Genomic DNA, 10,682 nt, shown 5'->3' with positions numbered 1-10,682 from the left:
CTTTATTTTTAAATTTAAATTTTTTTATGCACACTATGTATTATGCACACCATGCAATTATTAGACGTACATTCCTGTACAAGTTACACATATTCTGGTATGTATTCACACATGATATAACGTTTTTTATGAGGTTTTTCAAATGGTGGTTTTTATTGTGTCTAAATTTGAACAGAGATTTACAAAGACAAATTTCCCTCTCGGGACAATAAATTAAATCCTATCTTAATCTGATATCTAAAATTAACATATTTGATAGATCAATAAATGGAAGACCTAACATGTCATCATGCATACTGGAACTGTTCTTGATAGAACATTATGTAAAAACTATTTTAAAGCAATAACATTTCATCCATTGACAATTTAAAAATGAAAGAAAAAATAAACAATCAAAAACACACAAATGAAAATTTAACTAAATAATACACAAGCAAAGTAAGCCCCACATAGCATCTCTTTTTAGAAACTGTCAATGATATGAGTTTTTCATTCTGCAGTTTATTGGCAAGTTTACCGTGTACAGGAATCCAGAACAACATTTTTGTAAAGAATAAATGACCGAAATTGCACAAACATTAACAATAATCAAAAATAACAACACAATGGAATCTTCCAATACAGTAATTTCACTAGAAATAACATTAAAAAAAAACCACAATTCTGGAACAAGGGAACATGGGATACCAGCTGGTTGTCAGTAAAAGTTACTACAGTTGTTAGTTGATGATGTGTGAGGCAAGCAGTGCTACTGTATCAAATATATACGGTAAAAATCTAGATTTGAAATTCCACTTCAGCGCATCATCACACCTAAAACACTCCATGAGTCAAAAACAATCATATTTCCATCTCTTTAGTCATCCTCTTACTTTGGTAATTCCACAGTGAAGTAACATAAAACAACTTAAACGAAAACATACAGTAGGTAAGCTTAAATAATAGTTCAAGTGTGGTGTGCCAATGCATGCATGTCAGTAGTATTGATTTTCAAATGCATAATCTTCAGAAATTAATTTCAATATATATTCGACTGTACATCAACGAGCAGTGTAGACTAAACATTCACAAACAGACCAGTTTGAGTATCACAGAACAAATAAATTACAATTCATGGTTTAATCTAGTGCCTGTAGGATTCCTCAAGTTTAAGTTGTTTTTCATGTAAGGTACCGTGTCCACGTGAAACATGTTTTATACCGAGCCAGACATGATGATTGGTGAGGTAGAGGGCGACAGGGCGACAAAGTTTTGGAATAAGGCAGTTGTTTGAGGATTTTCAGGATTATCGTTATATTATTGGAGTCAGACGTACTGACTCCAATATAATTTAGTCTTCCTATACAAAGTCTCAGCATTCCTCAGTCTGGTCTTAACCATAAAATATCCTCTCCTTGAAGTTGAAGCTGCGGTCTATTGATGATTGCTTATTCAACCAGTGAGAGTCTCCTAAATACCCATCAAATCAGGTTCTCACTGAAAACTAAAATGTGTAGTATTTCAGTATTTGGATACACTTTCTCATAATGACTGCGCAGCATGATAGAATACTAAAAGCCATTATTTAAATTACATTTATTTTAGTTACACAAGTAGCTATAATAACACAACTTTACCTACATGTATTTAAACATATTTAAAGCAATGTAAACATGTGAACTGAGTGGCATGGTGGTCAGGTCTCAATGGACCCTGATTGGTCTGGATGTGTTTTAGTGTCCTTAGGATGGGACAGAATCCTAACAGATACAGTAATATTACATATCACATGAGGAACATGTAATGCTCAGTACGGAACCTGAGGTCAGGGACAGCTACCTGATGGGGGTTAGGGTTAATGAACACATTTGCTAATAGTTTTATGTGAGGGGAACAGGTTTCAGTGTGAACACGTGATCCTTGATTGATTAGGACAAAAAGAGAAGTCATCTACAGATATCACAGATGCAGGCCACAAACAAAATAAATAAATAATGATGGGGGTAAAAAAATATATAAAACATAGTAACGGCATTCACATTTACTTTTAGCTCAGTTTCAGTTACCTAGTTATTATTAGTTTGCAGCCATCAAGACAGATTCAAAAAATTGCAAGACAACAAAATGATTCTTTTTACATCCCTTCAATTCACTATACTGCGTATAAATTATGTCAGAATTGCACGAGAAATGAGTGTTGGCTACAAGAGGCTGTAGTTCTGGTATAGAATTAAACTACATATATTAATAGTGTTAGTAAATGAAGGTTTGAATGATTGTATTAAACTTTCCTGTTAAGATACACTTAAGGTTTGGCAGCAAGGCAGCAGACAGGCAGTCATGAAGAACACGATGAGGTTGGTACACAGTGGGGACAGATGACGACAAAAGCACATGAATAGGCAGTCTCTTTAGTCTGACAGTGCTGAAGAGTCAAGGACATGAGACGTGTGAAGTATAAGGTATTATGGGATGTTCAGAGGCTCCTGTTACCTTTTGATGGTTTTTCAATTCACTTAAAAATGTGGACAAACTAATGAAAATCAAGTCGTGAGGCCGTTACATATGAAAGTACGGTTGTGTTCATGCTGAGAGTAACAGTACCAGTGGACATATAAACATATAAACCTCAAAATAAATAAAAACAAAGGCTAACAGTGACCACAGCGGTGGAGGTATACTACGAAGTTCACCACAGACAGAAATTCTGAGGATTGATTACCTTCTTCCTTAACCCTGAATTTCAGATTCAGTATTATTCTCATAAAAGTATCACGTGGTGCATTCATGAGACGCTTCATCATAGAATGACCCAGAGATCTTGACCTTTCAACCTGATATTGTGGACTTAAAACTATTTAAGATTCAGCTAGAAGCAAAATTAATCGAATTAACTGCACAATAAATACGACGAAACTAATGCCTTTTCAATATAATGTTCATTTTGTGCAAACAGCAATGCACTGACAACGAGATGTGTGGAGCTGGTGGTGCTGCACATATAGCTCAGAGCGTTTGCATAAAGAATGTCATGCACTCCTTCAGATGGGAATCTATATTGCTTAAAGAGAATATCAAATGGAAAAGTATGTCTTGAAATCGGAAGGCTGAATTTAACGTGAGACACTGAATGTAAACTCATCTGGACTCAGTCTGCATTTACATCTACGGGTTCAAGAAGCTCAATTCAGTCGACACAAATCCGATCGTTTAAATTTCAGTGACTTACGCACCAAGATTGGATGTGAACGTAGACATGTAGGTTACCATGGTGATTCTGCTAGGTTAAACAAGAAGCCTTTTTGTGATGAGACTGACTTGAGGCTCAATGTACCACCGTGTAAACACAATACTCTACCTTCGTAGTACACCACCCTGGATAGATGGAAACAAAAACACAAATAAACAAGAAAATAAAAGCATGTTATCTTAACAACACAGAGACACATTAGATGCAGTGCGACGAGGACAGAGGCTGTAACTGTTAGCAGACCCACGCAGAGAGCACAGGCCGCTGTAGGACAGTCAGAGGATGGATCTGATTGGTCAGCAGACTGGCCGGTTCCCTTTAGTCTGTACAGGACACCTGAGGGAACGACAGTTCAGAATCACACACTTTATGTCTGAACATCTGTAGGATTTTACGTCCATCAGGTTCAGTTCATCACCTGGGTTTAAACCAACGACCTGAACTATAATCCAGTGGGATTATCAATTTGCCCTGGGATTGACGGATATTAAAGTAGACAAATTTCTTCTCTTATTTCATCCATGTGAAAGTCATAAAATGAAGATGTTAGTTCCACACAAACTATTGAAAAAAGATCTGTTAAAATATTGATTCTTGTAGCTTTCATTCTATATTTCATATGAAAACTATCAGACAGAAGAAAGCAAGTAAGAAAAATGCTCAGTAACGCTCAGTGTGCACACAGGAACGTGTTACCTGGGAGATAGAGACTCCGGTCAGCTTCTCCACCATCTCGGGGAGGCGACTCATGATATCCAGCACCTCTCCTGACAGCTTGGCCGCCCCCACCTCACCGCCTCCACTGGATACCATGGTCACCTTGTTGGCATCACACAGGGGCTTGCTGATCTCTTCCGCTATCTAATGGATGATGGATAGGTGTTGTTGAAACACGGGCGTCCAGCAGGACCCGGGGGTTGTTGGGTTTCAATTAGATCAGGAAATGTAAACATTATTTCACATAAAGAAATTCTGATTGATGATTTTCCAATGTCAAACTTCTAACAATAGATGCTCCTGTCACCATCTACTTGCTGCTGTTCACAATCATGCAGATGAAAATATAAGAATAATCTTCTGGATATTTTCATGTCAATGGGCGGCAGTGGCTCAGTGGTAAAGCGGGCGGTAGAGCGGGTCGTCCTATGATTTGAGATCGGCGGTTCGATTCCCACTCCCGCCCCCCCAAAAATACCAAGAGGTGAGCTAACAGTGGGAGGTGTCAGCTCATCTCCGGAGCACTGCCGAGGCACCCTTGAGCAAGGTGCCGTCCCCTTTACAAATTGCTCATTTGAGGCGCACCAAGAAGGAGCTGCCTGCCACTCTACCTCCCCTGCATGCCTACAGGCCCCTTTGTGTGTGTGTGTGATACAGGGGCCTGTACTCACAAATATGTATGCATGCGTTTGTAATCAGTAGCTAGAGTGTGCTTTCTTAATTTCCCTTCGGGGATCAAACCAGTATATAAAATTTAAAAAAATTAAAAATTAAAATGTCCATCTACTTATTACTCAACTGGTTATCATACTCTGCTCAATATTTAATTACTTGTGCATAAGTTCTATGAGTGTATCATGAAACATAATTTCTTTGTGTAACTCAACATAAGGACAAATAATTACCTCAAACATTACATTAATAGGCTGATTTTTATAAATACATCTTGTGTGATTCAAAATATATCATAATCAAGAGCCTACGGTTTTAATTTTTTATTATATTTAGTCTTTCTTTGTGAACGTACTTCACCAAGGGTTTTCAATTTGTCCTTTGTTAAGTTACCAGCAGTGGGTAAAATGTGAATTCTGATTTGTTTAAGGCACAACAGCTACACCAAATGAATTACTAGAAGTAAAAGCCATAGTACATAGTTGTTAGTGATGGTACAGAACGTCATCACTCACCAAAGGAAGTTTCTCCAGCAGCATGTCCACCATGGCTCCTTCCTTGTACTGTTGGAAGGCCTCCGCCTTCTTCGTCATTTGCTCTGCTTCGGCGCGACCTTTGGCCTCCACTGCAAATGCCTCAGCCTCACCTTTCACCTGAAGATTAGACAAAAGTTTAGTTCATCATATTCCTGTCTTAGAAAGTCTCAAATGTCAAAGAAAATGTCAGTGTGTCAGTGGGGTTTGGTGGGAACTCGGTCGCAAACAAGAGACAGTTGATGAACGGTTCCAGGGACTGACTGCTCTCTCTACACCCTATGAAGATTGACTGATGTACAACACAGACAATCACAGCTAAAAAAAAAATCACATTTTATTAGTATTTCTGCAAGCAATATCAATAAATCTGGAAAAAAAAAACATTTTAGTATGTGTCACTGAGGAAAACCCATTCTGGAACAACAGATTAAATGTGCTAAAACATCAGACAGATAGATGGGGGTTCTCCAGGATGATCTGTGACTCACCCTGATGGATTCTGCTTCAGCCTCTGCCTCCATGATCAGCTTCAGACTGGATGGGGAGAGAAATGCAGAGACAGTGAACCAAAGAGCAACGCAACCCCATCCTAACATGAAACAGGACTCATGTCGGACATGGATTTCCACTGCATTAGAGTTTAAACATAAAAACCACCCTATTTTACTAACTTTTGATCACATGATTGCTCTATATCAGTCAGTTTGTGCTGAAAGTCGTAAACTGAGATAAAATATGTAGCTCACCGCTGAGCCTCAGCCAGCTTCTCCAGCCGGAACCTCTCAGCTTCTGCAGGTTTCTTCACCTTGGCCTCCAGCTCCTTCTCGCGGCGGGTGATCTCCTGCTCCTGGAGCATAATCTGCTGCGTGCGCTCCACCACCTGGACCTGCATCTTCTCCTCCTCAATGCGCTGCTTCGTCTTCGCTACCTGACAAATCAAGATACAGTGTTTACACACAAACAAGGCTTCATCATTAGATTCTTCTGAAACACACACAAAGGTTTCTTGAGTCATCACTATATTCTACCTGTACCAATCAAAGAAAACTGGTATGCATGTAAATTTATCATCTTACTGATCCCTCCACTCTGCTTTCTGTTATTACCAGAGTCCATATGGACCTAGCCAGGTGCTAGCCAACGCTGTGCTACTGAAGCACAAATGCTGGCTCCTACTTTTCCTTTGAAAAACCTAAAAATCAGTCCTTTAGCAGCATCGCCCAGATTGCGTTCTCTCCTGCGTACCTGCAGCTGGTAGGCCATCTCCGACTCAGCCTTCTTCGTGTTGACCTCGATGTCGTAGGCGGCCTTCTTCAGCTCGTAGTCCCTCTGGGCCTTGGCCATGTCGATCTCATTCTTGTACTGAGCAGACACTTTCTCCTGCATTGCGTGCGCCTCCTGCAGAAAGACAAAGGAAGAAGGAATAAAGGAATCAGTGGGAATAACTCATGAAAAAACGTACAAGCAGGACAGACACACAACACAACACATACAGTATATCTAATATCACTGGATCACTGGTGACTCAACAAGAAAGACAAAGCGAAAGAGAAATGATGACAATTTTCTCCTCTACAAATAAACTTCTGAAAATAAATGAGTCTTTGTGCTTCTCAAAATAATTTCTTCTCTAATTGATCCTGGTGCTATGTGTAAAGAAGGTGTTTATATTTGAAACAAAACCGTTGTAATAAAAAATAAATGACACGTCAATATCTCACCCTGATCACAGCATCTCGCTTGTTTTTGGCCTCTCCAATGCGAGCGTCTTTCTGTACCTGGGCTGTCCGAGCCTTCCCCAGAGAGTGCAGATAGTCCTAAGAACCAGAATGAGTTTGGAAATTTAGAGCAACATTCTGCATTGATGGTGGATTCATTGATACTTGTAGAAATTCATTATAGATTTGTCCATTTATGACACTGTTCTCTTTACGCCGTCAATGGAAAAATGTATCACAGGAAGCACTAAAGTAAACCGTAGGACTGACTGTGTGATTCTACTTTGTGCGGTTTGTTTTAAATACTAAGACAGTCATCTGAATTCAATCTTAGATTACACATAAAATCATACATACAAGTATTTCCTAACAAGTCGGACAAAATAATTTGATGTCACAATGTTTGATTATGAACCACATGACCTGTTCAATATTTCAGTTTCTTTCCCGAAGCTTTATTTTGTCATGTCTTCTGTTACTGCTTTAAACTGGATACCACCTGAAGATCATGGCCAAACAACACTGTCCCAATAATTTCACACTACAATAATTTCTGCACTATTGGCCCGATGTGTTTCACAGAATTGTGAATCCCTCCCCATCTTTACTTCAGAAACACCCAGCCAGACTGAGATGCTCCTTTTGTACTCAGTTATCAATCTGTTAATCTGATTCATTCAGAAATGTTCCACGTGGGTTTTTTTCTGAAGCATCTCAAAACCGTTCTGTATTTTTTTGGCCAATGTCTAAACCTTTTCTTTTTATTTGCTGCTGGTACCAAACTCAAATCGGGAGCACAATTTTCAAAAAGAAGATCTGACATGTTGCCTTTGTTCTTTTTCAATTAAATATTTCCTACTGAATGCATACCGTCAGATTCCTTTTCAATTTTACACACCATCCCAATATTTTTGGACAGTATGCTGTATTACATTGAATTTTGCCGTTTGTAAAATGATTAATCTTAAGGACATTAATCTTAAGGTATGTGGTTACCTGGTCGTCGTGGACGTCTTTCAGCGTGTAGCTGACCACACTGATTCCCATGTTGACCAGGTCAGATGAAGCCACCTTAAAAACCTGCTCGGAGAACTTCTTTCGGTCCTTGTAGATCTCCTGTAAGAGGAAGACAATAACTGGTGTGGAGGCTGGAGTGTTACATCAAAAAAACAGGAAAATGTTTGACAAGTTCTACCCTGGTAGTAGCATCAATTATCATTTACAACAATCAAGAAACCTTTAACATGAACTTTATAAGTCAAAACAAGCACTGAACTAGACAACCATCATGGTGCGATCCACGCCCCAGGATCAGCCCATGGATGGAGACCTTGCAGCAGGCTTCCTTTTGCTGCATGCCATCCCATGCTTGATTTCCTTCTTCCCTGACACCTTAAATACAGTATATTCTTAAAAGACTAAAACATCAAATCCTTACTTCCACAGTCAGGTGAGCAATGATGGCACGCTGGTGCCCCTCCAGCGTCTCCAAGGCAATCTGAGCAATCTCAGGCTCTGACTTCCCCATGAACATTTGGCAGGCTGCGGCCAGCATTTGTTTATTCTGGCCCTGGATCTTCATCTGCAGGAAAAGTGGTGAATTATTAAATCTACAGTGAAACACTTGCATAATCAGTAGAATCATTACAATCATCACAATAACTAGCACAGAGCACAGCAAAACAACAGCTGGCTTTACATGTAAACACAAATCATATGCTGATACAAATCCATCAAGACTGCAAATTTGGACTGGTTTGTACTCAACACTAATATTTAAGATTTGTTATTTTACCACAGGCTGCTTCATTCAAGGATAAAAGACTCTTTTTATCTATCCTATAATCATTTATCAATGGTGTCTCAGCCTCGTTTGATAAATGCCACACTCTAATGTGGAGTCATGATAAATCAATACACATCCGTCCAGCTTTATCCATATTACAGTGTTTAGTTCAGCTGCCATTTCAACAAAACATTCTCTGTGGTGAAGAAAACGTGCACTCTGACCTGGGCAATGCCAGTTACAGAGATGGGAACCCCATGGCGAGTGTAGACTTTATCACTCTTCACATTCAGGGTTAGAGTGTTCAGGGAAATCCTGGAGAAAGACAGGTTAAGACATGAAAGATAGAAATCACTGGTTTCTGCTTGTACTGACATGCAGCAGTTTAAATATAGAGAATCAATGCAAGGTGCAACCATGGTGCAATGTGATGGACTGGAATGAATGGAGGAAAATTTACACTGGGAGATCTGAAGGCATCCAACCTTCTAGACTAAATATATTTATATTGATAGAGATTGAAATTAACCTGTTCCTATCAGGTAATCAATGGATTATGTGAAGCACTAGTTATATTACAAGACATATTACAGGTGTCAATGATCTTTTTTATTTGGTAAGGAGATGGAGGCTGGTTTCTATTTGAATGTTTCTCTTGGTCATTCCGGAACTACAGTCAAGGATTTACAGTGATAATCATGTTGCAGTATGTTAACGGGCTTGTTTTAAAACCCATCTTTGTTCTTGTTCATGTTATCATTCAGGTCGTTTGTTGTAGCTCAGACCAACACAAAAACATAATCCAAACAATGAAAGACAAAATATATAACCAAGTGTTATGCGCAGAAAATAACTTTTTTTTGTTGTTGTTATTGCTGTTGTTGTTTGGCAAACCTCTGTATCTGCTGAATGCATGGGATTACAAACACTCGGCCTCCAGCGATCATCATCGGAGGAGATCGACAGACCCCTGGAGGAGATCCAAACAGTCTCAAGTCAGATCTGATGAAATCATACAGTTTAATTTGGGCACCATGAGTAAAAAAAAAAAAACTTATTCTTATCTGGAACATCAGAATCATCTGTTTGTATATTTGTAGAGTTTGAATTACAGCCGTAATATGTATGTAATGTATGAATATATTGAGAATGTAAAGCTGTAAAAGGCCATCCTGCTACCTGACACGACCATGGCCTCGTTGGGCCCACAGGTGTAGAACATCTCTGATCCTCCCTCAGACTCAAACAGCAGCTGAATAACATAAAAGATTAAATCATTTACATGACAATCACTTAAAAATAACAGTGTTATTCAGGAAATCTAGCGTTTAAACTTTGACCAAATAATAAATACCCCTCTCCTTCAGGGGCCATGCTATGACGCAGTCACAGCGGAGGGAGGGGCCCGCATGGACGGAACAGCTACAATCTAATTTAACATCGCTGCGCAGAAAAATTAGCAAGAAAAACAACAGATTTCCTCCATTCACAACGACTTTCAACAGAAACACGACTCCTAAAATAACTACCCGTGGACTTCCCATTCCTTTATCTGTGTCCATTCTTATTTATTGTAATTTGATATATGAAGCATCCCCCGTTAGCTAACATTTTATGTATTAACAGTCTATGACGTGTTAACGAGCGTCTATAACGCTACAGATCACACTCTTACCGGTCAGTATTCCAGCGGAGTAGACAGACTCTGATGAATTAGTAACGTAATGTCTTCGTTTAAGACGATACAGTTTTGTCGCAGGTGTCTGTTATTCCTGTCCTGAAGCTTCACGAAACACAACGCCGAATGCAGCCCAGAGCGAAACGGAACGGAGCCCGCATGCAGGCTGAGAGAGCCCGCCCCCTAGTGGAGAGACGGGGACACTGCTTCCTCCTGCCCTGGTCAGTGTGGGTATGGTCCTGTTAATAGGGGGGCATCTGTTTGTCTTCAATAAACAATATGCCTGCAAAAATCTTAGGATTCATTTCATTCATTTTTTTTTCTTCATTTTTTCATTTATTTCAGG

At 39.4% G+C, this 10,682-nt stretch overlaps 1 protein-coding gene across 2 annotated transcripts; it reads right to left on the bottom strand.

Annotated features, from left to right (window-relative positions):
- Positions 1 to 481: 481 nt before the first annotated feature.
- On the bottom strand, positions 482 to 10,478 carry flot1a (flotillin 1a). 2 transcript variants are annotated; one of them, XM_068333462.1, is made up of 13 exons: positions 10,334 to 10,478; positions 9,838 to 9,910; positions 9,553 to 9,628; positions 8,883 to 8,973; positions 8,311 to 8,454; positions 7,869 to 7,988; positions 6,876 to 6,971; positions 6,400 to 6,552; positions 5,901 to 6,082; positions 5,643 to 5,688; positions 5,134 to 5,271; positions 3,926 to 4,090; positions 482 to 3,565 (listed from the first exon to the last, which is right to left on the bottom strand). In XM_068333462.1, the coding sequence occupies exons 2-13, from the start codon at positions 9,878 to 9,880 to the stop codon at positions 3,548 to 3,550; spliced, it is 1,272 nt and encodes a 423-aa protein (XP_068189563.1). In that variant the 5' UTR covers positions 9,881 to 9,910; positions 10,334 to 10,478; the 3' UTR covers positions 482 to 3,547. The 2 variants fall into 2 exon arrangements, with proteins under 2 accessions (XP_068189563.1, XP_068189564.1); XM_068333463.1 differs by lacking the exon at positions 9,553 to 9,628 and having other exon boundaries at positions 10,334 to 10,474.
- Between the last annotated feature and the right edge of the window lie 204 nt (positions 10,479 to 10,682).

This window comes from Antennarius striatus, chromosome 14 (genome assembly GCF_040054535.1).
Source record: "Antennarius striatus isolate MH-2024 chromosome 14, ASM4005453v1, whole genome shotgun sequence".
In the NCBI taxonomy this organism is placed as follows: domain Eukaryota; kingdom Metazoa; phylum Chordata; class Actinopteri; order Lophiiformes; family Antennariidae; genus Antennarius; species Antennarius striatus.
Note: the sequence above shows the minus strand (reverse complement) of the source record. Positions and strands in the feature narration are given on the sequence as shown.

Excerpts from the sequence above, each read along its gene's own strand:
- flot1a (XM_068333462.1), bottom strand. The coding sequence starts at position 9,880 with ATGTTCTACACCTGTGGGCCCAACGAGGCCATGGTCGTGTCAG. Across the intron at positions 8,974-9,552 it reads TGCATTCAGCAGATACAGAG|GATTTCCCTGAACACTCTAA; the intron begins GTTTGCCAAACA and ends GTCTTTCTCCAG. Across the intron at positions 4,091-5,133 it reads TGCTGGAGAAACTTCCTTTG|ATAGCGGAAGAGATCAGCAA; the intron begins GTGAGTGATGAC and ends ATCATCCATTAG.